Source organism: Gorilla gorilla, chromosome 14 (assembly GCF_029281585.2).
Source record: "Gorilla gorilla gorilla isolate KB3781 chromosome 14, NHGRI_mGorGor1-v2.1_pri, whole genome shotgun sequence".
NCBI lineage: Eukaryota > Metazoa > Chordata > Mammalia > Primates > Hominidae > Gorilla > Gorilla gorilla.
Window position 1 is genome coordinate 23,183,525 of NC_073238.2, and position 27,884 is coordinate 23,211,408.

Consider the following 27,884-nt stretch of genomic DNA (forward strand, 5'->3'; position numbering starts at 1 on the left):
TGAGAGAAGCAGTTTGCAAAGCCCTGGTCATTCTTGTGGGTTCCTCAAAGAAGCAAGAAGCTAATTACTAGTGTCGAGAGGCCCCGATGCCAAAAGGAAGCACCTTCAGCCCCAACAGGGACTGGGGTTTCCTCTGGAATTCTAGCTGGAAAGACAGGTTTGACCCAGGAACTCAGCTCTGCCCTGGTGTTGGTGACAATCTTAGATCAATAGGCAGAGAGCAAGTCCCTCAGGAAAAAGATCAGTGATCCTCAAGATCCATTCTGGGGCCACTATGAGGGTCTTGCTTAACTGCATGCATTTTCTTACTTATTTCTTTTCTTAGATGATATTTCTGGTCCAATGGAAAATATAGACATAGTGTCACGATTTCAACACAAACAAGCGAATGTGGCTGCCAAAAAATCAGATGCAGGCTTGGCTTTCATTGGAAAGGAAATCAGACTGTGTGTGGAGGGTCTCATCCTCCTTGAGCATTTCACAGGCCCTTGTAAAGAGTGGCGGCAGGAGGAGCAAAAGGAGGTTCAGTCCAGATGAGAGAAGGATGTGGAGGTCACAGGGTAGAAAGTGCTGCTGCCTTGCACCTGTCAGCTCCAGGCCATCCTCTGTCTTTCAGCAAGTAAGAGTCATTTCCTCTGGGAAGCCTCTCCTGATAGTTTCAGACCAGGGGCAGCCCCCATGTTGTATGGTCTTATAGCACTCTTCATTTTCTTTCTAGCACTAATCAAGCAGGATATTGTATTATTCAGTGACTGTTGGGGTAGCCAGACTGAGCCCCTAAAGGCAGAGACCCTGTCTGAATGTGCTTACCATTGTATCCCGAGCTCCTGGCACAGTGCCTAACATGTAGTAAATGCCAATTCGTATCTACTGATTAATTGAATGATTGAATGATTGGGTGGATGGATGGATGACTAGATGGGTGGATGAATAAGTGAATGATGATAGAAGCTCCAGGGAAGAAGATGATAGTTCTGGGAAGTCAACTGCACTTCAATATAAAGAAAAGCATTCTAAAGTAAGCACCAGGCCATGTGTGGTGGCTCACACCTGTAATCCCAGCACTTTGGGAGGCTGAGGTGGGCAGATCACCTGAGGTCAGGAGTTTGAGACCAGGCTGGCCAACATGGTGAAACCCCGTCTCCACTAAAAATACAAAAAGCTGGATATGGTGGGACACAGCAAATTATGAATCATTTGCTGGTCTCTGTTCTAGGTGCTGGGGTTTCAGCTATGAAAGGCTCTGCTCAGGTGGAGCTGATGTTCAGGTAAAGAAACAGCAATAAACAAACAGCTAATGAGCCCTCACTGGGAAGTTGGGGAGCATGACCTGTGACACTTAGCCCTCAACTTCTAGGAGCTTGGGGGTGGGGACAGAGTAAGCAGCACAGCACCCTTGAGCAGGGCTACCACCAGGGGCCTGGGAGGAGCCCAGGTCTGCAGGAAGGCTGCGAGGTTCAGGGAGGAGGCAACACCTGCACAGTCTTCTTTCTTTCTTTATTTTATTTTTATCTTTTAATAAGGACAGGGTCTCCCTATGTCTCCCAGGCTGGAATGAAGTGGTGTGATAATAGCTCACCACAGCTTCGAACTCTGGGGCTCAAGTGCTCCTCCCGCCTCAACCTCCCAAATAGCTGGGACTACAGGTGTGTGCTACCACGCCTGGCTCATTTTTTAAAAATTGATTTTTGTAGAGACAGGGGTCTCGCTCTGTGGGGTGCCTGTAATCCCAGCTACTCGGGAGGCTGAGGCAGGAGAATTGCTTCAAACCAGGAGGCAGAGTTTGCAGTGAGCCAAGATCATGCCACTGCACTCCAGCCTGAACAACAGAGTGAGACTCCATCTCAATAAAATAAAATAAAATAAATTAAAATAAAACACAAATAAAGTAAGTACCAGCTGGTGATGGAAGGGTGCGCTTTGAGAGATGTTGAGCCTCCCAGCCCTGGGCTTGTCCAAGTAGAGATCAGATGGCTGCCGGTCATGATGCATTGGAAAGCATTCTTGCATGGGATAGAATGCAGACTAACTCTGTGGGACTTTCCACCTCTAAGAGGGGGGTTCAAGGTTCTAGACTCCTAGGAGGGATTTGGGTGCCTAACAAAGAGGAGGGGGTTCCCTCTGCCATCACTAGATGGGTACCCTATGTAGTCTTTGGATTATTCTCAAGTATTGTAGCTGGTAAACTTTCTAATTGGTTCTAATGCATCAACATTTTCTTGGAGATTGAGTGATGATAATAACATCCTGCTTATAGAACTTTCTAGGTAAGGAACACTGTTCTAGGTGACTTCCATGTAATGACTCACTTAATCTCCTCAGCACCCCTATGAGATAGGTGTTATTACTGTCATTACATCTTAGAGATGGGGAAACTGAGGCAAAGGTAAGTTAAGTAATTACGAAATTATATATGTATATATATTTATACATGCATAAATATATATATGTATATGTGTATATATACTTGTATATATATACTTATATATGTGTTTATATAAATCAAAATCTGTTTTATTTGGGCACATGTGTGGCTGTTATAGCTTCCTCATACAGTCTTTGTGTTTTTTTTTTTTTTTTGAGACAGAGTCTCACTCTGTCGCCCAGGCTGGAGTGCAGTGGCGTGATCTTGGCTCACCGCAAGCTCTGCCTCCTGGATTCATGCCATTCTCCTGCTTCAGCCTACCAAGTAGCTGGGACTACAGGCACCCCCCACCATGCCCGGCTAATTTTTTGTATTTTTAGTAGAGACGGGGTTTCATCGTGTTAGCCAGGATGGTCTCGATCTCCTGACTTTGTGATCCGCCCACCTCGGCCTCCCAAAGTGCTGGGATTACAGGCGTAAGCCACCATGCCAGACAGTCTGTCCTTTATTATATGTAGTGATAAAAGAGGAAGGATTCTTTATCCTACTTATTACATTAACTTTAAGTCCCATATGGTCTGCTATTAATATTGCCATTCCAACTTTCTTTTTGTTTGCATTGCCTGATTCCTCTTTGTCCACTACTTTATTTTAAACCTTTATTACTTTGTTAAAGGTGCAATTTGTGTAAAGATCATGTAACTAGGTTTTATTTTTAATTCAATTTTCCTATTCTTGCTTACTACTTAGTGGGGGGATTTAGATCATTCTAATTTATAGAAATAATTTATGTAGTTGACTTTTTTGTTTCCATATTTCTTTTCGATGTTTATGATGATATATTTTACATTCCTATTTCTTCCTTTCCCTCTTCCACATTTGCCTTTTTTGAGCATTTGAAAATTTATTCTGATTTTTTATTCCATTCATGGCCATTTTTTTCTTCCCTCTCTCATAATCTGATGCATATTACTTCATTCTTTTTTTTTGAGCTGGAGTCTCACTTTGTCGCCCAGGCTGGAGTGCAGTGGCATGATCTCGGCTCACTGCAACCTCCGCCTCCCAGGTTCAAGCGATTCTCCTGCCTCAGCCTCCTAAGTAGCTGGGACTACACGTGCCCATCACCACACTGGGCTAATTTCTTGTGTTTTTGGTAGAGACAGGGTTTCACCATCTTGGCCTGGCTGGTCTTGAACTCCTGACCTTAAGTGTTCTGCCCATCTTGGCCTCCCAAAGTGCTGGGATTATAGGTGTGAGACACCGCGCCCAGCTGCCTATTACTTCATTCTTATTCGAAAACAAAATATTGAACATTTCCCTCAGCAAGCCACACTGTGTCACACTCCAAGATGTTCACTGCTCCCACTTCCTCTCTATCTAATGGGATGAGACCTTTAGGATACGTTTGCCTCCCTGTTCCTTTCCCTTCTTCCCTCTCCTTTTCCATTTATTTACCTTGAGGGCTTTCAAAGGTTTTTCTTTGTTCCCTATCCAGTCCTTTTCCAACTTAAGTTTTTTGTTGTTGTTGTTTTGTTTTGTTTTGTTTTGTTTCAGATGGAGTCTCGCTCTGTCACCCATGCTGGAGTGCAATGGCGCAATCTCGGTTGACTGCAACCTCTGCCTCCTGGGTTCACACCATTCTCCTGCCCCAGCCTCCCAAGTAGCTGGGACTACAGATGCTTGCCACCACGCCAGACTAATTTTTGTATTTTTAGTAAAGACGGGGTTTCAGCATGTTGGCCAGGCTCATCTCGAACTCCTGACCTAAGGTGATCCATCTGCCTCGGCCTCCCAAAGCACTGGGATTACAGGTGTGAGCCACTGTGCTTGGCCGAACTTATGGGTTTTGTAGAGATAGTTAATAGAATTTCGCCTCAAAATGTCTATTCTGTATGACAAGTCTTTATAGGGCATGTAAATTACACATCTCAGGCAGTTTATCCATTTGAATTTAAGTTCTTCTTTCCTCTCCTATTAATCTAATTATCTATCTCCATCTGTCTCTCCATCCATTATACCTCCACCCTCCTCTAGCCTTCCACAGAGTTGATTGGTCACTATAATTTGCTCTCCTCCTCATCTTCCCCTCTTTTGGGGACTCTCTTCCAGTTCACAAGCTGCTTGGTTAAAGTCCTTTGTCAGACAAGTTATGTGGATGACAGTTTTCTCTGTTCTCTGTTCAACAATCACCTCCTTTCCTGCCCATGTACCTTCAACCTCAGTCCCCTTTTCTGCTTTACTTTTCTTCATGCACTTAGCACTTCCTGACATTCTTTATGTGTTTACTATTTACCGGTTTATTTTTTGCCTTCCCCACTAGATGTGAAACTCCTCAAGGGCAGATAGTCTATTTTATTGACCCTTATATCTTCAGTGCCTGGGATAATGCCTGGCCCATGGTTGCTGCTCAATAAATAGCTGTTGAAAAAATTACATTTTGTATACTTCAAACATCATTCTGCCTTTTGCCCTGACACATGGGCGACATCTTAGCTGAGAATAAGGTTTTTGAGGTGCAGTCCTTTCCTTGTGGCACATTCCTCCACTGTCTTCTGGTTTCCCAGGCTGCACAGAGAAAGTCTGTTGCCAGCTCATCTCTCTGATATTTTGTGCACACCCCAATTTAGGCAATATTATACTCGTATATTTTTGTTTCTACAGCAACCTCCTATGTCTGTCTTTGAGCCCTTGGCACAATGTCTCATGCATAGTAGGAGTCCCCAAGGTGTTTGTTGTATAAATAACTGGCTGAATTAATCCGTGGATGAATGGATGAACACAGGAAGAAAGGGATGACTTAAAGAGTACATTATTGAACCCTTGGCATGTCAACCACAGAGATGGTCTAGACCAGTAGTTTTCAAAGCAGGGCCTAGATCAACAGTGGCAGCCCCACTTGAAAACTTGTTAGAGATGAAAATTTTGGGGCACCACCCAGACCTACTGAATCAGAAACTCTGGAGGTGGAGCCCAGGAATTTGTGTTTTAACAAGCCCTACAGGTGATTCTGATGCAGTTTCCAGTTTGAGAACCACTGCTGTAGACCATCCGCATTTTCTGTATGGGAATCCTGAGGCTGGGAGCAGGAAGTGACTCATGTATTCTGTGAGTGTCCAGGTCTCCGTACTTTCAGGCCTGTACTCTTGCCACTCAACCACGCTGCCTCACCTGATCTTGCTATGTTTTTTGTAATTAAAACCAACCACGTATTTGTCAAAACATTTCAAAGCACTGGGATTGAATCTCCACTCTTACAAAGTTTCCGATTTTATTGGGGTGTTTCCAGGATTAAAAATGTGAGTTAGAGTTGTTTCTATAAGGCTTTGAGCAGTGGAAAAGTGCCAGGCGATTGCATTACTTTTCAGAGGAGGCTTTTCAGGCTGGGGCTGTAACGTTATAGCCCAATGTTATGGCTCATGCCCTCCTCTCTGCTCAGTGCCTTAATGCATGTCATACATGATCCAGTTTCCTCCTGTTGGTAGCAGCAAATGTGTAAATGGCAGTCAATGCTAGCCCAGGAGGAAGATGAGGAACTCTGACTTGATCAAGCACTCATGATCACTGCCTTTTTCTCACTAATTTCTTCATTTGTCACCAAGTGTCTTTTTAATGTATTTTGTACATTCCTTTCCAGTCTTTTTTATATGCAAATTTTTTATTAGTTTGTTTTTATATTTTGGGCAAAGCCATGCTCATTATACTATCAAAGATTGCTTCCTTTCCTCAGTACACCTAGCACAGGCCCTTCCTCAGCTACTACTATAGAGCCCTTGCCCATCTATTTTTTTTTAATATACTTTCAGCCAGGCTCAGTGACTCATGCCTGTAATCCTAGCACTTTGGGAGGCTGAGACAGGCGGAGCACTTGAGGCCAGGAGTTTAAGACCAGCCTGGCCAGCATGCCTGTAATCCCAGGTACTTGGGATTGAGGTTGAGGCACAAGAATCACTTGAACCTGGGAGGTGGAGGTTGCAGTGAGCCAAGATCGTGCCACTGCACTCCAGCCTGGGCGACAGAACAAGACCCTGTCTCAGATAAATAAATAAATAAACTTTCCATTTTAGAAAAGCTTTAGATTTATGGAAAAGTTGCAAAGACAGTTCAGAGAATTCCTGTATACCTGTATGACCTGCACACTCTGCACCCTTATTTCTTATTATTTCTTATGAATATATATATATTTTGAGACAGAGTTTCACTCTTGTTGCCCTGGCTGGAATGGAATCATGCAATCTCGGCTCACTGCAACCTCCACCTCCCGGGTTCAAGTGATTCTCCTGCCTCAGCCTCCGGTGTAGCAGGATTACAGGCATGCACCACCACACCCACTACTTTTGTATTTTTTAGCAGAGATGGGGTTTCTCCATGTTGGTCAGGCTGGTCTCGAACTCCCAACCTCAGGTGATCCACCCACCTTGGCCTCCCAAAGTGCTGGGATTACAGATGTGAGCCACTGCACCCAGCCAGCTGCACACTTATTCTTTAGAGAACAGGATTTTAGGATTAGAGAATTGAGATTTTTGAGTAGAGCAGTGACATTCTTAGATTTCTCCTTTTTGAAAAAGCTTCTGGGAGCATTCTGTTGACTGGACCAGGCTTCGTTGATTGTGTATCATTTGTCAGACTCTGGGCTATGGGGTGGGTACAATGATGAACAGGACACAACACCTGCCTTCTAGTTTTACCTTTGCAGCTCAACAGTAGAATTTATTTATTTATTTAGAAATAATTATTATGTTATTTTTGGGTAGAGATGGGGTTGCTTAGGCTCTTGGCCTCAAGTGATCCTCCCGCCTTGGCCTCCCAAAGTGCTGGAACTACAGGCATGAGCCACCGTGCCTGGGCTAGAATTTATTTTATTAATATATTTTTAATTGTGGTAAAACATGCATTTATATACATAAAATTTACCAACTTACCAGTTTTCAAGTGCACAGCTCAGTGGTGTTAAGCACATATGCACTGTTGTGCAACCAACCTCCAAAACTTTTTCATCTTGCAAAACTGAAACTCTGTCCTCATTAAACACTAACTCTCCATTCTTCCCTCCCTCTAGCACCTGGCAACCACCATTCTATTTCTGTCTATGAATTTGCTTACGTTTGATACATCATATAATGAAATCGTACAGTACTGTCCTTTGGTGGTTGAGTTTATTTTACTTAGCATAATGTCCTCATGGCTCATCCATACTGTATCGTGTGTCAGAATTTCCTTCCTTTTTAAGCTGAATAATATTCTGTTGTATGTCTATACCTCATTGTGTTTATCCATCCATCTTTTGATGGATGCTGGGTTGCTTCCACATTTTGGATACTGAAAATAATGCTGCTATGAACAGGAGAATACAGATATCCCATCGGGTCCCTGCTTTCAATTCTTTTGGGTATATACTCAGAAGTGAAAATGCCAGATCATGCCATAACAGTATTTTCAATTTTTTGAAGGCCCTCCCTACTGTTTTCAGTAGTAGCTGTACCAATTTACATTCCTACCAACAGAGCACTATTTCTCTATATCCCCACCAATGCTTGTTATTTTCTATTATTTTCTTTTTTTTTTTTTGATAGTAGCCATCCTGATAGTGTGAAAGTATTTCATAGTTTTGATTTGCATCTCTCTAATAATTAGTGATGGTGAACATCTTTTCATGTACTTGCTGGCCATCTTTATGTCTTCTTTGGAGATATGTTTATTCAAGTCCTTTGCCAATTTTTAAATTGGCTTTTGTCATTGTTGATTGATCGATTTTTGGAGACAGAGTTTCGCTCTTGTTGCCCAGGCTGGAGTGCCATGGCATGATCTCGGCTCACTGCAACCTCTGCCTCCCTGGTTCAAGGGATTCTCCTGCCTCAGCATCCCAAGTAGCTGAGAATATAGGCATGCACCACCGTACCAGGCTAATTTTTGTATTATTAGTAGAGACAGGTTACACCACATTGGCCGGACTAGTCTCCAACTTCTGACCTCAAGTTATTCACCCTCCTCGGCCTCCCAAAGTGCTGGGATTACAGGTGCGAGCCAGTGTGCCCAGCCCATTGTTGTCAATGTATAAGAATTCTCTATAAATTCTCTCATAGCAGCATTATTTTCAGTATCCAAAAGGTGGAAGCGACCCAGCATCCATCAACAGATAGATGGATAAACACAATGAGGTATAGACATACAACAAAATATTATTCGGCTTAAAAAGGAAGGAAATTCTGACACACGATACAGTATGGATAAGCCATGAGGACATTATGCTAAGTAAAATAAACTCAACCACCAAAGGACAGTACTGTACGATTTCATTATATGACGTATTTAATGTAAACAAATCTGTATATTGTGGATATTAATGACTTATTAGGTATATAATTTGCTAATGTTTTCTCCAGTTCTGTGGGCTGTCTTTCCACTTCATTGGTAGCATCCTGTGATGTGCAAAAATTTTTCATTTTCATGTAGTTCATCTTATTTATTTTAATTTTTGTTGCTTGCATTTTTGGTGTCATAGCCAAGAAATTATTGCCAAAGCCAATGTCATGAAGCTTTCTCTCATGTCTTCTTTTACAAGGTTTATACTTTTATATTTAGATCTTTTATCTGTTTTGAGTTAATTTTTGTATATGCTGTAAGGTGAGGGTCCAAATTCATTTCTTTGCATGTGGACATCCAGTCTTCCCACATTTGTTAAAAAGACTGCCCTTTTCCCATTGAATGGTCTCAGCACCCTTGTGAAAAAATCATTTGACCATATACATAAGGGTTTAATATGTAATATAATTTATTTTGAAATGACATCAATGTATATTAATGGAATGTGTGTGTTTCCACTTCCCCCTTTATCCCACATTTAGGTAGTATCACATTGTTTGCAGTCATTACCATCATCCTGGGATGCCTTAAAATTAGATACTTCATTGGATTTTCAGAATGTTTATCAGCCACTGAAGGAGTTTTCCCTGTCACCCATTCAGCACATACTTTGTTGCAGGTAAACCACTGATGTTTATTTATGTTGTCTCATTCCTGTGAAGTGTATCCCAGGTTGTGTAGAAACTTGTAACATCAAGACATGTGGCAAGTGGAGACAGTGTGCACAGCTGTGAACTGCAATGAACTGAGGTGAACTGAAGTCTATCTTTGAGGCTTAATTCTTCAGCTGCCTCCATTGCAAAATAAAACTCTGTGTCCCCATGGCCATTTTTGCAGGGATCCTATGAGGCAGAACTTCTAATGATGAAGAGTCAGGAAATTCTGCCAAGCCAGAGTCTACAGTAAAAGCTTGAGGGAATTTTATTTTCGGGGTATGTAACAGGTTTATTGAGAGAATTCACATGGCATATAATTCACCCATTTAACATGTGGAATTCAACAGTTTAGTCTGTTCATAGAGTTATGCAACCATTGCCAAAATCAATTTTATTTTTTAAAAAAATTTAATATTCTTCCTACATAGAAACCTTGTGCCATTGCAATGCCTCCTCTGGGTCATGGAAGCGCTTTTGTTTTCTCATTTGGGGATTAAAGTCTTTTAGAAATGTATGAGGATTTTTTCCCACAGCACTGGTAAACTTGGTATGGCTCAGAAGGAAGGATTTGATAAATATAATTTAAATGCATAGCTTAGGGTCAGAAAAATCTCATGGTTGAAAAGAATGTTAGATGGGTTTTCAGGGTAGTGTTCGCCCTTGGCAGAAATCCGTGGTAATGTCATCAGAGTCAGGATCTGAATTGTTGAATTGTCAGTCTCATTTTTTTTGTTTTTTGTTGTATATGTTTAAGGTATACAACATGATTATTTGATATTCCTATCCATAGTGAAGTGATTACTACAGTCAAGCATATTTATGCCTGTCATCTCACATAGTTGCCTTTCTTTTTTTGGATGTGGTAAGAGCACCTAAAATCTATTCTCTTAGATTTCCAGTATACAATACAATAGTATTAACTACAGTTTTCACGTTGTCCATTACATCTCTAGAATTATTCATCTTACGTATTTGCAACTTTGTACCCTTTGACCAAAATCTTCTAATTTTTCCCCTCCAACTACCATTCTACTCTTTATGTTATTTTGATTTTATTTATTAATTTAATTCAATTTTAGAGACAGGGTCTTGCTCTGTTGCCCAGGGTAGAGTGCAGTGGTGCCATCACAGTTCACTGCAGCCTTGAATTCAGCTCAAGTGATCCTCCCGCCTCAGTCTCCCTAGTAGCTAGGACTACAGGCCCACATCATCATGCCCAGCTTCTACCATCTGTTTTTATGCATTGGATTAAAAACGTTTTTCTGGATACCACATATAAGTGAGATTATGCAGTATTTTTCTTTCTGTGTCTGCCTTATTTCACTGAGCACAATGTCCTCCAGATTTGCCCATGTTGTTGCAAATGGCAGGCTCTGCTCTCAATTTTTTCTAACGAAGAATTTGGAGCTCAGAGAAGACAAGTGACTTGCTCAAAGTCACTGCGGAGACACAATGATTATTTTCTTCCTGACAAGTCACCCTGGAAGACCATGAACTTGTTCTGGTGATACTGCCATTGCTGGAAATATTTTTGGATTTCCAGTTTGAGAAGGTTCTTTGGAAAGTTTTCTACCTCTAGAAAACCAGGGATGACATTTTTAAAACTTCATCTTTTATCCAAAGTGACCGTCAGCTTGTACCCCCAGCTGACTTACCAGACAGCATGGATGACCTTAGAGTGTTTCTCTAGATCAAACACGTTCTCAAACAGTGAAGCTAACAGACAGAACATGCCCAGTGAGCCTGGAAACAGTTTAGCTCCATGGTGGCATGGTGGGATCACTGGGGAGCTTGCTGAGGGGCTCATTTGGAGGGGCTGCCTTGCACTTGAAAGCTGTTATGAACTGAGTCATATCCCCTGTGAAATTCATATGCTGAAACCCTCATTCTCAGTACCTGAGCATGTGACCATATTTGGAGATAGGGTCGTTTAGAGATTGAGGTTAAATAAGATCATTAGGGTGGCCCAAATTCAATATGCCTAGTGTCTTTATTTTTTATGTTTTTGAGACGGAATTTTGCTTGTTGCCCAGGCTGCAGTGCAATGGCATAATCTCGGCTCACTGCAACTTCCATCTCCTGGGTTCAAGCAATTCTCCTGCCTCAGTCTCCCAAGTAGCTCAGATTACAGGCACCTGCCACCATGCCCAGCTAATTTTTGTATTTTTAGTAGAAACGAGGTTTCACCATGTTGGCCAGGCTGGTCTCGAACTCCTGACCTCAGGCAATCCACCTGCCTTGGCCTCCCAAAGTATTGGGATTACAGGCGTGAGGCACTGCTCCTGGCCCTGGTGTCTTTATAATAAGAGGAGAGAAGGACACAGACACACACAGAGAGACAGCCATGTAAAGACACTGGAGGAAATTGACCATCTACAAGCCAAAGAGAGAGGCCTCAAAAGGAACCAACCCTGCCAATACCTTGATCTTGTATTTCTAGCCCCAGGACCCTGAGAAGAGAAATTCGTGTTATTGAAGTTGATGATCTGTGGTCCTTTGTTATGGCAGCCCAAGCTGATCAAAGATAACTGGCTGCTCATTCCAGGAGAGCCAAATCCCATGAAGACAGAGCCTTATAGTGATACAGTGACAATGTGGAAAGCTTTCGTGAGGCCAGAATGAACTGCATTCGTTCATTCATTTATTTTTCTTGCAGTTCATCTTTAAATACTGGACGAACATTGTTCTCATCATGGGGAATACAAGGCTGCAAAGTCTGTGGCACACACCATGGGGGTGTCAGTTAGGTGAGAGGCAGTCCCCAAAACAGTGACAACGCTGGGCTCAGTGCTTTGACCAGAGTGTCCCAGAGCAATGAGGGAGCACAAAGGAGGGCATTTCGGCAGCTTGGGGTGAGAGTCAATTTCTGCCAGGGAAGGTCCCAGAACCGTTTGTGAGAGAGGGAGGAGCACAGGGTTAGTGGGTCAGAGGCCACTGGAAGAGGGTGTCTTTGGGACATGCAGTCTTTCCTCACAGTGGGGTAGCGGGAGGATGTGTGGGCACAGGCTGGATCCCTGTTTGATGTAGGGCTTGTAAGCTTGCACTCTGGTCAGATTGCATGACTCTGGCTCTGACCACAGCTGTGTGACTTCAGGCAAATTACTTAACTTCTCTGGGCCTCATGGGTCTTACTTGCAAGGTGAGGACAATCACAGTACCTACTTCATGGGCTCGTTGTAGAGATTAATGGCACATGCGTATGAAAAGCACTTGGCACAGGGCTAGGTGTGCAGCAAATTCTTGGTCAAGGCTGACTACCACCTAGGGGCTTGGGCTTCACCTCGAGGGCAGTGGGGAGCCACTGAAGGCTTTAGGCAGAAGAATGACTGGGACAGATATGAATTTTCAAAATATCCCTCTTAGTTGGTGGTTTGGAGATCCTAGCTTTCTAATTTAAGGCATTTTATTGGCCAGGCAAGTCAATGAATTAATCATTCTATACCTGTTGGACACTTACCATGTGCTTTTGCTACATTAGATGACTGGTGAATGGAAAAAAGTATATATAACAATTAGGCGCTATTCTAAAAAACAGAGCATTTATTTTAAAATTGTGGCAAATACTGAAAAACCCGTAGATATCAGGATGAAATCGCTTTTGTCAGACCCAGGCAAAATAGGCCTGGGAAAGCGCCAAGGAGAGGGCACTCCTGTCTATGTGTCTGAGATACAAAGTGTTTCCAAGGACTTTCTAAAAACCCTTCATGCATCTCCTGCTTTGAAGAGGTTGGACATTACTAGATATTCTTTAGGACTGCAGTAAAGCAGATAAGATGCTCTTGGAAGAACACTTGTCCAGCACTGGCATCTCCACCAATGAACTGATGACAACTCTGGCTTTGAGCCTCTAGAACCGGTGAACTCTTTTTCTCTGTGGATTACGTAAATCTCTCTTTGCTAATAACAGCTCCTCCTTACCCTTCCCTCACCGAATGCGCTGGTGGCTTGCCATTCCATGCATTCTGGATTGTAATTCCTATTTCTATTTCCAAGTAAATCCAACATATTTAGCGATAATTTTGTCTAGTGTCTTTTTTTTTTTTCAGGTTGACAATCACATAACATTTACCATCTTAGTCATTTTAAGCGTATGGTTCATTAATGTTAAGTACATTCACTTGTTGTACAACCAATCTGCAGACGTTTTTCATCTTGCAAAACTGAAACTCTGAGCCCACTAAACAACTCTCTATTTCCTCCTCCTCCAGCTTCTGGCAAACTCTGTTCTACTTTCTGTCTTTATGAGTTTGAATATTCTAGATGCCTTGTATGAATTGAACCATACAGTATTGGTCTTCTTGTGTCTGGCTTATTTCTCACAGCATAACGTTCTCAAGGGTCATCCATGATGTAGCCAGAATCATGGCTGAGAAGGAGCCGTGTATTTGTGTGCACATGTCTGTCTCACCCTATGGTGCCTGAGGCTCTCCCAGGGCTGCTTGAGAACTGAGTCCTTGTGTTTTTCAGGTTTGAGGTGATCCACTTGGTGTTCACCAACCTGCTTCTGTGGGCCAACGGCGTCCTCAATGAGTCAAAGCACCAAATCAATGAGCACAAGGAATGGCTCATCACTCTGGGCTTTGGGAACATAACAACAGATGAGTGCTGAGAGAGGTGAGTGGCCCCTCTGTCATGTTGGAACGTCTTGGAAACCTGCAGAGTCCACAGTGTTCAGAGATGGAGTGCAGGTTCCAAAGAACTTCAGGCCCACCAAACTCAGCATCAGCCAGACAGCCCCCTGTTGTTGAAAATCTTCCAAAACCTGAATCTCTCATAAGTGATGTGTACTGAGCATAATTAAAGGTTTCTTCCATGACTCAGGGACTTGTAAGACCCACGGTGATCATTCTGATGGCCATTTCTCATGGTCCAGTTTGCCGCAGAAATAAATGTCTTTGTTTTCAACTACAGAAGATTGATGGTTGCCTCTGCTTGTGTTTTTAATTAAACCTCTATTACCAGTTCTTTCTAGTAAAAGTATGGCTTTTAAAAATTCATAAAAGTCTAATGGTAGGTTGTGGTTAATAGGCTGTGGTTCATTTAAAGTTTTAATTTAATTGTAGTTGGCTTATAACTCTAGCTCATGTCTGTTCTACCTTGTTCCTATTTGAGAGCCTGTTGGGTTAATCTTTATATTTTTATCTAAAATCCTTTAGCATTTACAATATGTCACTTCTATATGAGAACATTCAGGCTGAGGGGAATGTGGGGCAGGGAACTGGGTGTCTCAGGTTTGTTCCCATCATGTACAAGCTGTGTGACCTTTAGAAGACATTTAATCTCTCTGAGCCTCCCTTTTCTCATTTGTAAAGTGAGGGTATCCAAATCATGCACTTGCAAAGATCCCTTCCAGCTTTAACATGCAGCAAGTCTGTGCCAGCTGTGTAAACCCAGGCTGTCCTGGAGAGCCACTTTGAACCTGTTTTGTCATCAGTGGGGTGGAGACAATGAAGTCACCACCCCCAACCAGCAGCCACTCTTGGTGTTTGGGCCTCATGTCCTCCTTGGTATCAATATTAGTAGCAACAATGACAACAATAACAAAAGTAAATTTTTATTAAGCATTTGCTGAGTGCCTGCCACTGTTCTTGGAAATTTACACATGTCATTTAATTTGTACCCCCACACTCTCTGGCAGGCTATATATGTGTGTGTGTATATATATATATTTTTGTTTGTTTGTTTGTTTTGCGACAGAGTCTCACTCTGTCGCCTAAGCTGGAGTACAGTAGCGTGACCTTGGCTCACTGCAACCTCTGCCTCCCAGGTTCAAGTGATTCTCCTGCCTCAGCTTCCTGAGTAGCTGGGACTACAGGTGCGTGCCACCATACCTGGCTAATTTTTGTATTTTTAATAGAGACGGGGTTTCACTATGTTGGCCAGGCTGGTCTTGAACTCCTGGCCTTGTGATCCGCCAGCCTTGGCCTCCCAAACTGTTGGGATTACAGGCGTGAGCCTCTGCACCTGGCCTCAGGTAGACAATATTAACCTCATTATATGGATGAAGGCATCAAGCCACGGAGAAGTTAGCCTAGGGTAACCAGTGAACATGTGATACAGCCATGATTTGAATCCTAACAATCTGGCTTCAAGGCCCTCTGTGAAAGATGAGGTTGGATTAATTTTCTAAAAAAGGACTCTGTCAGCTGTAACATTCTGTTACTCTGAACTTTTCCTCCTGATTTCTTCCCTTGTCTTCTGCATAACACCGTATTGAATTGTAAGTGCTAGGGAAGCCCTGTGTGAATTGAAGATTATTACCAGGGGCAATGACTCACGCCTGTAATCTGAGCACTTTGTAATCCCAAGGCAGGAGCATTGCTTTAGCCTAGGAATTTGAGACCAGCCTGGGCAACAAAGGGAGACCCCAGCTCTGGAAAAAAAAAAAAAAAAAAAGCCAGGCATGGTGGCATGGGCTCGTGGTCCCAGCTATAGCTACATGGGAGACTGATGCAGGAGGATCACTTGAGCCCAAGAAGTCAAGGCTGCAGTGAGCTGTGTTTGAGCCACTGCACTCCAGCCTGGGCAACAGAGGGAGACCCTATATAAAAAAGAATAAAAAAAGAAAAAGAAAATTTCATAGTGTTCTGTGAAAGTAAAATTAATACTACGATATAGTTTTTCTCAGATTTTTTTTTTTTTTTAGACGGAGTCTCGCTTGTCGCCCAGGCTGGAGTGCAGTGGCATGGTCTCGGCTCACTGCAAGCTCTGCCTCCCGGGGGTCACACTATTCTCCTGCCTCAGCCTCCTGAGTAGCTGGGACTACAGGTGTCCACCACCACGCCTGGCTAATTTTTTGTATTTTTAGTAGAGACAGGGTTTCACCGTGTTAGCCAGGATGGTCTCAATCTCCTGACCTTGTGACCTACCTGCCTCAGCCTTCCAAAGTGCTGGGATTACAGGCATGAGCCACCATACCCAGCTGCTTTTCTCAGATTTTACAAGTAATATATACATATCATAAACTAAAACAATGACAAAGTGTGAAGGAAAAAAATCCACAACACTTACCCAGAAATGCAGTAAATGCTGTGAACGTTTGGTTATTTTTTTGTAGTGTGCCATTTATTTATAGTTGATTTTATACTATATATTTGATCTTTTTTTATTGCAACCTTCAATAAGAGACAGATTTTACACTGTAATCCAAATACGCACATACTAATGTGTGTATGCTTGATGAAATAATACTTAATTTTACTATATCAGAGATGCTTCCAAATTTTATCGGAGTTGATTCCACTCCATTCTATCCTATTCTAGTCCACTGAAAATTATTTCTGCTACAAAAGTTGGTTGCTACCTGATTTTACAGCCTTGTACTGGGTTGTGACTTGCATTAAAGAAATATACAGTTTGTTCTTACTTTTTTTCCATTTTCCTTGAAACGAGATTACTTTCTTAATATTAAAACACATCCTGGCCGGGTGCAGTGGCTCATGCCTTTAATCCCAGAACTTCGGGAGGCTGAGGTGGGCAGATCGCATGAGCTCAGGAGTTCAAGACCAGCCTAGCCAATATGGCGGAACCTTGTCTCTACAAAAAATATAAAAATTAGCCAGGAGTGGTAGCATAGGCCTGTGGTCCCAGCTACTCAGCAGGCTGAAGTAGGAGGATGCTTGAGCACAGAAGGCTGAGGTTGCAGTGAGCCAAGATTGTGCCACAGCACTCCAGCCTGGGCAACAGAAGGAGGCTCTGTCTCAAAACAAACAAAAAACAAAACAACCCCCCCCATACCCAAAACCATAAAGCACATCTTAATTATAACGTGCAGTGGCTGTCTACTATCTCATTGTTGGGATATACTAAAATTTACTTAACAATTTCTAAATTGTTGGACCTTGAGCTGTTCCTCTCTCTCTCTCTCTCTCTCTCTCTCACACACACACACACACACAATTTTACCTGACTTTTTTTTAAATTATTTTTTGAGACTGAGTCTCGCTCTATCACCTAGGCTGGAGTGCAGCGGTGCGATCTCAGCTCACTGCAACCTCTGCCTCCCAGGTTCAAGCGACTCTTCTGCCTCAGCCTCCCCAGTAGCTGGTATTACAGGCTTGCCACCACACCTGGCTAATTTTTGTAGTTTTAATAGAGATGAGGTTTCGCCATGTTGGCCAGGCTGGTCTCGAACTCCGGACCTCAAGTGATCCACCTGCCTTGGCCTCCCAAAGTGCTGGGATTACAGGGCTGAGTCACCACTCCTGGCCTTACCTGACTCTTTGATTACATTTTTTTATTTGTCCCTTTGAGTAGAAGGGTAGAATGGAAAGAATGGAATTATGGGTCAGAGACTGCATCGCCTTTAGGGCTTTGGTGACCTGTTTCGTCATTTACTTGCAGCATCTGCCCTCCTGTGATGAGAGGGCCCTCCATACCACAGCCAGCTTCTCTTCCAGAAGGTGGTGCCCGTTTACTTTCCCCGCACTGATATCGGAGAGCACCTGTCTCCTGCATGCTTGCTAGCACTGGAGTCTTAAGAGGCATATCTTTTGCTAATTAAAAGGGGCATTTTCTCCAGAAAGTATTTTTTAAAAATAATCTTAAAAAATCACACATGTAAATCATCTTCACAGAGAAAATTTGGAAAATACAGGGAAGCAAAATCTAGAAGAGATTAAAAATCATCTGTCATTTTTCCACCCAGAGATAACAATTGTTGACATTTTAGTTTGTGTCCTTCCAGGTTTTTTCTGTCTGTCTGTGTGTGTGTGTATCCATCTATCTATCTATCATCTACATATCTATTTTTTACAACAATAGAGTCATCTTCTTTATCCTCTTTGGCAACACACCAAATAAATGTGATTTAGGTAATGAATATGCTTTGGGGATACTTAGGGCTATCAAATTAGCCATGATATTAAACGTGATAATAAGCCATGACATGATAAAGCTTGTAATCCAGTGGGAAGACCCAAGCCTGAATCCACAGTGGAAACAGTTTTCTGTGCTTTTCTGCTTCCCCTTGCACCTGCTAATAGCCCCCCTGTGTGATCAACCTGTCTCCCCTAGTTTTAGATGACCACACACCGCAGTGTAACTGCACGCCCCCAACTCTCTGCACCACCATCTCCCACGGGATCTACTATATCTACTACCCCTACCCCTTCAACATAGAGTATCAGGTCCTGGCCTCCACAGTGCTCTACGTCCTATGGAAGAACATCGGGCGCAAAGTTGACAGCCATCAGCACCAGAAGATGCAGTTCAAGTCTGATGGGGTCATGGTGGGCACAGTCCTGGGCCTGACCGCGCTGGCCGCCACCATTGCCGTGGTGGTGGGTGGTGTACCTGATTCATATTGGGTGCTCCAAGACCAAGAGCGAGTCAGCACTCATCACGTTCTACCTGTATGCCATCACCCTGATGATGCTTATGGGGGCTACGGGGCTGGCTGGAATCCGGATTTACAGGACAGTTGAGAAGTCACTGGACGAGTCCAAAAATCCGGCCCGCAAACTGGACTCGGACCTCTTGGTGGGCACTGCCTCAGGCTCCTGGCTTATCTCCTGGGGCTCAATCTTGGCCATCTTTTGTGCCGAGGACCACCCCCGCTACACCTGGTACAACCTGCCCTACTCCATGGTGGTGATCGTGGAGAAGTACATCCAGAACCTCTTCATCTTTGAATCCATTCACCGAGAGCCTAAAAAACTCTCTGAGGACATCCAAACCTTTCAGATGGTCACAGTCTGCAATGGCAACACCATGCCCCTTGCTTCCTCCTGCCTCAAGAGTGGAGGTGTGGCTGGAGACGTGGCTCCCTGGGGCAGGGACATGCCACCAGCAGCCAATGGAAATGTGTGCCTGAGAGAAAGATGTGACAAGGAGGAGAAGCAGGAGGAGAGCAGCTGGGGAGGGAACCCAAGCCCAGTCCACCTTCCTCGTTTCTTACAGGGCAACGCCAAGAGAAAAGTCCTGAGGAATATTGCAGCCTTCTTGTTCCTCTGCAATACTTTGGTAATCTGCACCAAGTTATTCTTATTCTTTTAATTTTGCTTTAAACTTTCATTTTAGGTTCAAGGGGTACACATGCAGATTTGTTACATGGGTAAATTGCGTGTCGCTGAGGTTTGGTGCACAAATGATCCCGTCACCCAGGTAATGAGCATAGTACCCGATAGGTAGTTTTTCACCCTGCACCCCAATTCCGACCTCTCCCCCTAGTAGTCCCTAGTAGTGTCTATTGTTCATATATTTGTGTTCATGACTACCCAATGTTTAGTTCCCACTTATAAGAGAGGACCTGTGGTATTTGGTTTTCTGTTCCTGTGTTAATTCACTTAGGATAAGGACTCCATTTCTATCCAGGTTGCTGCAAATAATGTGATTTCATTCTTTTTTAAGGCTGCATAATATTCCATGGTGTAGAGCTACCACATTTTCTATTTATTTTTTTTGAGAGAGGGTCACGCCCCATTGCCCAGGCTGGAGTGCAGTGGCATGATCACAGCTCACTGCAGCTTCGACCTCCTGTGCTCAAGCAATCCTCCCATCTCAGCCTCCTGAGTACCTGGGACCACAGGCATGTGCCACCACACCTGGTTAATTTTAAAATCTTTTTTTTTTTGAGACAGAGTTTCACTCTTGTTGCCTAGGCTACAGTGCAATGGTGCTCACTGCAACCTCTGCCTCCCGAGTTGAAGTGATTCTCTTGCCTCAGCCTCCAGAATAGCTGGGATTACAGGCACCTGCCACCACAGTTGGCTAATTTTTGAAAACATTTTTAGTAGAGATGGGGGTTTCACCATGTTGGCCAGGCTGGTTTCGGACTCCTGACCTCAAGTGATCCACCTACCTTGACCTCCCAAAATGCTAGGATTACAGGTGTGAGCCACCATGCCTGGCCAAAACTTTTTTTTTTTTTTTTGTAGAGATAGGTTCTCACTGTGCTACCCAGGCTTGTCTTGAACTCCTGCGCTCAAACAATCCTCCTGCCTCAGCTTCCTAAAATGCTAGTATTACAGATGCGAACCACTGTACCCGGCCATAATACATTTTCTTTATCCAGTCCATTATTGATGGACATCTAGGTTTCTCTTGCCTTTTTAAAATAAGGAATGGAGGCAGCTTGTAATAAAAATACTGTAAGTATAAAATTACAATATAAGGCTGGAAAACAGACCTATATTCTACAAATCTACCTACTGAAGACTTGCTGTGTGCTAGGGGCTGGGCTGGGTACTAAAGATTAAAGTGGAAAGACTCAGTCTCTTTCCTCTAAAAGGTCTCAGTATAATGGGGGAGGGAGACAATGAGCAAATCTAATATAGTGAACAGGACAAGTGCTGAGATGGGCTTGTGCAAGGTGTACTAGGAGCAGGGATCCAGAAGGACTTCAGTGAGTAGTGGGTGCTTGAGGTGAGGCCCAGTGTCAATCAGGAGTGCTTTTAGTTGCAAGTGATAGGCAATTTGATTCACAGTGTCTTCAGTCTTAACAATGTTTAATTATCTCATGAGAATTCCGGAGGTTGGCTGCTTGGGGTTGGCCTGGCAGCTGAACCATGTCATCAGGCATCCAGGCACTGTTCATCTTGTCACTTGGGTGGTGTGGTGTTTGTTGCCACATGGTCATGAGATGGCTGCAGCTGCACCAGGCATCACATCTGGGTTCAAGTCTCTCATGTGGGCACCCCTCTCTGCAAGGGAGGCTGGGGAAGTGGACCGTTTGCTTTCCAGCCTCTCTGATGGAAGGTAGCAAAGGAGAGGAAGGTGTACAGTCACTCACCCGTCTGTCTGCATCAGCAAGGAATGACTGGAAGTTCACCAGGTTATCAAGGCGGGGAAAAGCATTTCAGGCAGAGACACACAATATGTGAAGACACAGAGGCAAAAGACACCATGGCATGTTTTGAGAGCACCAAGTAGTTTGGCATAAATTCCATGTGTGTTAAGCAGAGTAGCAGAATGGGAAATAGGAGAGAGGGCCGAGCTAGGTGGACTCTGGCTTGAGCAGGGCTTCCTCGGCCTGGCTGGAGTCTAGTCTTTATGCTGAGGGCAAGGGAAGACTCTCTCAGATTTGTGTTTTGGAATGATCCTCCCAGTAGCTGTATGTAGCAAGGATGGAGACAGATAGGGCCAGAAGCAGAAAGACTGGGAGAGAAAGCCCTGCAACAGCCCAGGCAGGAAGGGGAGGAGCTTGAACCAAGGCAGTGATGGAGGGATGGAGAGAAGAAAAAGGAATAAGAAGCATTGTGTGCTGTTGGGATTTTTTAAAGACACATAAAGGAAGGATGGTGGGGGTCAGTGAGAAGGAGGGGGAAGCAGCCTTTGCCACCGCATGAGTCTCTGCAGTGATGGTGACTGGTGGCTGGAGGGGAGTGCCCCAGTCCACAGAGATGCCTGCCCATCACTCTGGGTGAAGTCAGCTCTGTGCTACCAGCCTCTGTTATCAAGCCTGCTCCCTGTTGCCCCAGCAGCTCAGAGGCTTTTGAGCTTCCTCCCCTGAAATTCAGATGGTGCATACGGGGCCTGCAGCTTTTGATATCACCCTAAGAACACAAAGTTGGGAAAGTAAGTCCCTTCTAAAGTCAGAATGGCTGTGTGTCTGCCAAGCAAACCTGATCCACCCTAGCCTTGGATCACCCAGGTTCCTTCAGTTTGCTAGGCAGTGAGGAGGGGCTCTGAAGGTGGAAGGCCCAGAAGAGTTTGGCTGCAGGGAGACCCTCTTCTCCATCTGACAGACATTTGCCAGGCACCTGCTGTATGCCAGGGACTATGTCAGGGGCACAGCAGTGAGTCAAAAATTGAAAGAGTTAACAAGAGAGATAGATACTGTAAGTTGCATTTTTTTGAGGTGCATATTCCAAAATGCAAATTCTTATAAAGTCAGAGCTAGTTCTAGAATCTTCCTCAAGTATATGCTTTTTGTACATATCCTGTGATTAATATTAATATACATATATTTTGAGATGGAGTCTTGCTCTGTTGCCCAGGCTGTAGCGCAATGGCACGATATCGGCTCACTGCAACCTCCGCCTCCTGGGTTTAAGTGATTCTCCTGCCTCAGCCTCCCGAGGAGGTGTGACTACAGGCATGCAACAACCATGCCCAGCTAATTTTTCTACTTTTAATAGAGACAGGGTTTCACTAGGTTGGTCAGGGTGGTCTCGAACTCCTGACCTCAGGTGATCTGCCTGCCTAGGCTTCCTAAAATGCTGGGATTACAGGCACGAGCCACTGCTTCTGACCTAATATTTCTTTTTAAAACTAAGTTCTGAAAAGTTGTTTTTCCCTGGTTGCCTTTTTGGTTGACCACTGGGTGAAATACTTGGCTTGCATTTTCGGACCCACTTGAAGAAAGATAGCACTGTCTGAAATACCAGAATCAAGTGGCAATTCATGGTCTGTCAGGACCCGAAAGCCAGACCCAGGGCCCAGTCCAAGGAGAAGGGTGGGCTCCGTCTCTTCCTCCCTGTGCTTGGCCCATGATGCCCCCAGGCACTGGTTGGGTTCTGGGGGATTGAGCCAGAGGATGGAAATCATCGCAGGGTGGAGTCTTAGGATACCCATGCTGGCTCATGGGGTGGCACTTTGAAACCTTGTGGTTGACCCCAGGTGGTGCCAAAGGCATCTGGCAGAGAGCAAGAGCTGTCTTCTCCAGCATCGGAAGCCAGTCCAGAGGCCCCAGCTGTAGGTGCTGATGTGCATGTCCAGGTGGAGTGGGCTCCACTCCAGAGACGGACATGGAAATGTCAGTTGAATTTCCAGGAGCCGTGGCACTGGAGGCAACAGAGGGTGGTTGTGGTGACGGGGAAAGGCAGGGTGCTGTGGGAGATGGGTCAGGGAAGGCCTCTTCTAAGGAAGGGTGTGGATGGGGCTGGGATGAGAGACGATCAGGGCAGAGCTGCAGGTGTGGGGAAGGGACGGATGCAAGGCAAGGCAGGGCTCACAGGACATGACCTGGGAGCACAGAGCAGAGGGCAGAGGGGAGACCACACAGGGCCTGTGAGCCAAGACTCAATCCTAAATGCAACAGAAAACCATGGAAAGGTCTACACTGAGAGTGACGGGATCTGACTCCTGCTTGTTTTGTTATATTTTTAATTGTGGTAAAAAACTCATCACATAAACTTTCCCATTGCACCCACTTTCAAGTGTATAGTGGAGTAAAGTACGTTCACATTGTGCAAACATCACACCATCCATCTCCAGGTTATTCTCGTCTGGCAAAACTGAAACTCTGCCCCCATTAAATATGAACTCCCCATTCTCCCCAGCCCCTGACAACCACCGTTCTTTCAGTCTCTAGGAATTTGACTCCTAGACTCCTCATATAAGTGAATTTGTGGAGTATTAGTCCTTTTGTGATTAGGTTATTTCACTCATCATAACACCCTCCAGGGTCTCCAGGTTGCAACTCGCAAAGGGTGACAGATGCCAAACATGGCCCCTGCCTTCACACTTGAGTTCCTGGGGAGATGGTGATACTATGTTGGAGATGGAGGACTCTGGAGGAGGGGCAACCTTGGGAGCAGTGGGTGGAGGTCAGTGTGGAAGGAAGGACCAGAGTTAAGTAATGATCGTGTTCTGTTTCAGGTGTCTCTGTGGCATCCAAATGGATGAACCCAGTAGACAGATATTTTGGTTTTCTATTGCCGTGCAATGAACTACCACTAATGTATGACAAAAGCAACATGCATGACTGTTTTTGTCCCATGGCATTTATTGTGACTCATGGCTTTGTGGGTTAGAAATTCTGGCAGGGCGTGGATGGGCAGTTCTGTTCCTCACAGCATCAAGTGAAGTTGGTGAAGCCTTGGCCAGAAGCTCCGTGGTCTGGTGCCTTGGGTGGGGGTGGCTGGGAGGCTGGGCTCAGCCAGGACTCTTGACTGGGGCATCCACAGGTGGGTCTCTGGCATGATGTCTCAGGGTGGTTGGACTCCATGCGTGATGGCTGAGGGCCCCAGAGCTGACCCTCCAAAAGACTGAACTGGAAGCTGCCTGTCTCCTAAGGCCTGGGCTTGGAAACTGCATGGTGTCATTTCTGCCGTATTTTATTAGTCATGTAGTCACAGAGTCCATCTAGATTCAAAGAAAGAGGTCATAGGCCACTTCTCAATAGGATAAGTAACAAGAATTTCCAGCCAACTAAACAGCACATATAAAGATGTGGATTTCAGAAAAGAGGTCCCATTTTCCTGCCTTCCTTTCTTCTCCCTTTTCCTCCCTGTCTCCCTTTCCCTTCCTCTCACCCTTCCTTTAAAAGGTGTCCCTTAAGTACCTACAGAGGTCCAGGGACTGCTATGAATGGTGAGGGTACAGCAATGACCAAGATCTCTGGTCTTCCTCTTATGGGGCTTACAAACCAGGCAACAGCAGGTGAAACCATCAACCGAGCAAGAAAGACACCTTATAGTGTACCCGTGTTAAGCAGAGAAGTGGAAAAGGAGGGTGTGGGAAATAGCTCTTGGGCTGCCATTGTAGATCAGATGGACCAGCTTAGCGGGAAGGCCTCGCTGAAGGGTGACATGAGACAGGAAGGGGTTGGCCACGCATGTTCAGGGCAGAGGGAACAATGGCTGGTATAAAACCCCCAGCGGGAGTGAGCGGGTCTGGTTTGAGAAACAGGAAGAAGGGTTGCCTGCAATGTGGGTGGGGTGAGTGGGGAGAAGCGTGGGTGGTTAGAAATCAGCTAACAGAGCACTTTATCACTCCGTGCGGGAGTGTAGAATTTATTTTAAATATTTTGGGAAGACTTTAGGGGTTTAATCAAGGTAGGGACAGGATCTGATTTCCATAAAATGTAAATCTGGTGGCCGAGTGGAGCCCTAGTTCGAGCTGGGAGACCAGGCACGGGGCCACCGCCATGGTCCAGGTGAGAGAGGCCGGCCGGACAGGTGGAGAGAGAGAGCCACAGGTGGGCTGAAGGTACTGCTTTGGAGGCGCACAGTGGAGATGCGCTGAGGGACTGGATGGGAGGGGGCATGGTTATGAGAGCAGGAGGGAGATAAGGTTGACACCTGGAGCCTCGATGGACTACCTGGGAGGACGATGTATCTGAGCAGATGGAGAAATGGGGAAGGTGGGTTGAGTTTGAGATGTGTTTTAGACACTCAAGTTGCCACCGGAAACTATGAGCCTGGGGTTCTTCGAAGTGGTCCAGGCTGGAGATTGAGACTGGGAAGTCATAGGCCTATAGCTGGTATTTACAACCAGGGACTGGGAGAGAGCCCCAGGGTTCATGTGTAGAGAGAATAGAAAGGGACCCAGGAATGAGCCCTGGACGCTGGCTAACATTAAGAGGCAGAGCAAAGGATGAAACAGCAAAGGAGACTGGGAGGGACCCGCCGAACAAGTAGGAGAGCTCCTAAGAGTCACAGCAGCCAGTAAGCAAAGTAGAAGAGAGGGGTCTTGGTTCCAGGGCCCCCGTGGTGTATACCAAATGCACAGATGCTCAAGTCCTATATATAAAATGGGGTAATACTTGCATGTAACCTACCCATCCTCCCGTACACTTTAAGACATCTCTAGATTACTTAGAATACCTAATACAATTTAAATGCTATGTAAATAGTTGTTACATTGTATTGTTTAGAGAATAATGACAAGAAGAAAGTTTGTACCTATTCAGTACAGACACAACCAACCATTTTATTTTTTTAATTAATTTATTTTTATTTTTTGAGACCGAGCTTCACTGTTGCCCAGGCTGGAGTGCAGTGGCATGATCTTGGCTTACTGCAAGCTTCGCCTCCTGGGTTCAAGGGATTCTCCTGCCTCAGCCCCCTGAGTAGCAGGGATTACAGGCACATGCCACTACACCTTGCTAATTTTTTGTATTTTTAGTAGAGATGGGGTTTCACCATGTTGGCCAAGCTGTCCTTGAACTCCTGACCTCAGGTGATCCACCTGCCTTGGCCTCCCAAAGTTCTGGGATTATAGGTGTGAACCACTGTGCCTAGCCTACTTTTTGAATATTTTTGATCTGTGGTTGGTTCAATCCACAGACGCAGGTCCCTGGATACAGAGGTCGGCTGTATATACCAGGGAGTGTTCTGTATGGAGATACAAATGAAGGCTATGTGTCTCTGTTACCTATTGCTATGGAAGAGACCACCCCAATACTCAGCAACTTAAAACAATGTACATTTATGATTTCATAGTTTCTCTGACTTATGAATCCAACTACAGTTTTAGCTGAGTATCTCTGCACAGGGCCATTCCCAGGCTGAAACTGTTGGCTGGGGCTGCATTCATTTCAAGGCTTGACTTTCTGAGAGGTGGCAGAGGATTTGTTTCCAAATCTACTCATGTGACTGTTGGCAGGATTCAGCTGTGGCTTGTTGGGCTGAGGGTCTGAGTTCCTTGCTGGCTGTTGACAGGAGTACTCCCTGGGCCCCTTGCCGCATAGGGTGCTTCGCAGCATGGCAGCTCTGCCACCTGTCTTTCAGGAGAAGATGAGCAAGAGGGATAGCAGGTCCTTTTGCAACCTAATTTCAGAAGTGACTTCCTGTGTCTTTTGCCATATTTTGTGAGTTGGAAGTGAGTCGTTAGGTGCATCCCACACTCAAGGGGTGGGGACTCCACAAGAGGGTGACTGCAGGAGCTGGGGATCATTGAGGGTCATCCTAGAGGCTGCCTGCCACAGCCAGGGAGTGGAGGAAGCTGAAGAAGGGTGCAGCCTGAAGCGGGAGTGAGGAGCCTGACAACTCAAGGGGTGGCAGAGGGGGAGAGAACTGGGACAGAGAAGAGCCTGAGAAGCAGGGAACAGTGTGTAGGTTCCGTGAGCAACACAAACAAAAGTCACTGCTTTCAGTTTTGCAAACTTAATTCTCATCTAAGCCCTCTCAGACACGTGTCTGAGAATTCCCATCTTTCAACTGAGGAAACTGAGGCTGGGCGAGGGCTGTAGAGATGGAGAGAGTTGGATGGGTTCAAAGAGCACTCATTAGGGATGGATTGCAGGGAAAGGTGGGTGAGGAAGTGAGCAGGATCATGGCAGACATGGATTTGGTGGTTTCTGTGGAGATGGGAAATGCCACGAGGTCTCCTTATTGTTCTCTCAGGGGTGACTCAGTCCCCGTGCATCAGGGTCAGCTCCTAAGGCTTGGGACTTGAGTGGGGCCTCCGTGGTGGCTTGGAAGCTGCTCCCCACCACAGGCCATTTTCTCTTCTCTTGCAGCTTTGGATACCTCCCGCTTTTGGCTGTCTACCTGAGTATGACAACGAATTGGAGGAGATTGTCTTTGGCTTTGAACCCTGGATAATTGTGGTCAACCTGGCCATGCCTTTTTCTATTTTCTACGGAATGCACGCAGCTGCCTCCCTCTTTGAGGTCTATTGTAAGATATAGTCTGGGTCCACAAGAGACTGAGGAGTGAGCTAACAAGAGTTCATTGGAGCCAACTGGGAATGGCCAGGTTGGACAAATATTGCCTGACAAACATGAGAAGGGCCACCTTTTGTCTGCAAAGATTGTGCTTCCTGTGGGCTGGAACTGCCCATCACCCCTGATGAATGTAAACAAGTTAGATCAAAATCCATAAGGTGACTGTAAT

At 44.9% G+C, this 27,884-nt stretch overlaps 1 protein-coding gene across 1 annotated transcript in view; it reads left to right on the plus strand.

Annotated features, from left to right (window-relative positions):
* LOC101128212 (proton channel OTOP1) overlaps window positions 1-27,679 on the plus strand; it is a 31,753-nt gene extending 4,074 nt beyond the window's left edge. Inside the window, 6 exon segments of the mRNA XM_055360456.2 lie at window positions 9,208-9,388; window positions 9,445-9,455; window positions 13,833-13,977; window positions 18,395-18,662; window positions 18,664-19,344; window positions 27,509-27,679. Of these exon segments, the coding sequence (XP_055216431.2) occupies window positions 9,208-9,388; window positions 9,445-9,455; window positions 13,833-13,977; window positions 18,395-18,662; window positions 18,664-19,344; window positions 27,509-27,679 (1,457 nt within the window).
* The last annotated feature ends 205 nt before the right edge of the window (window positions 27,680-27,884 follow it).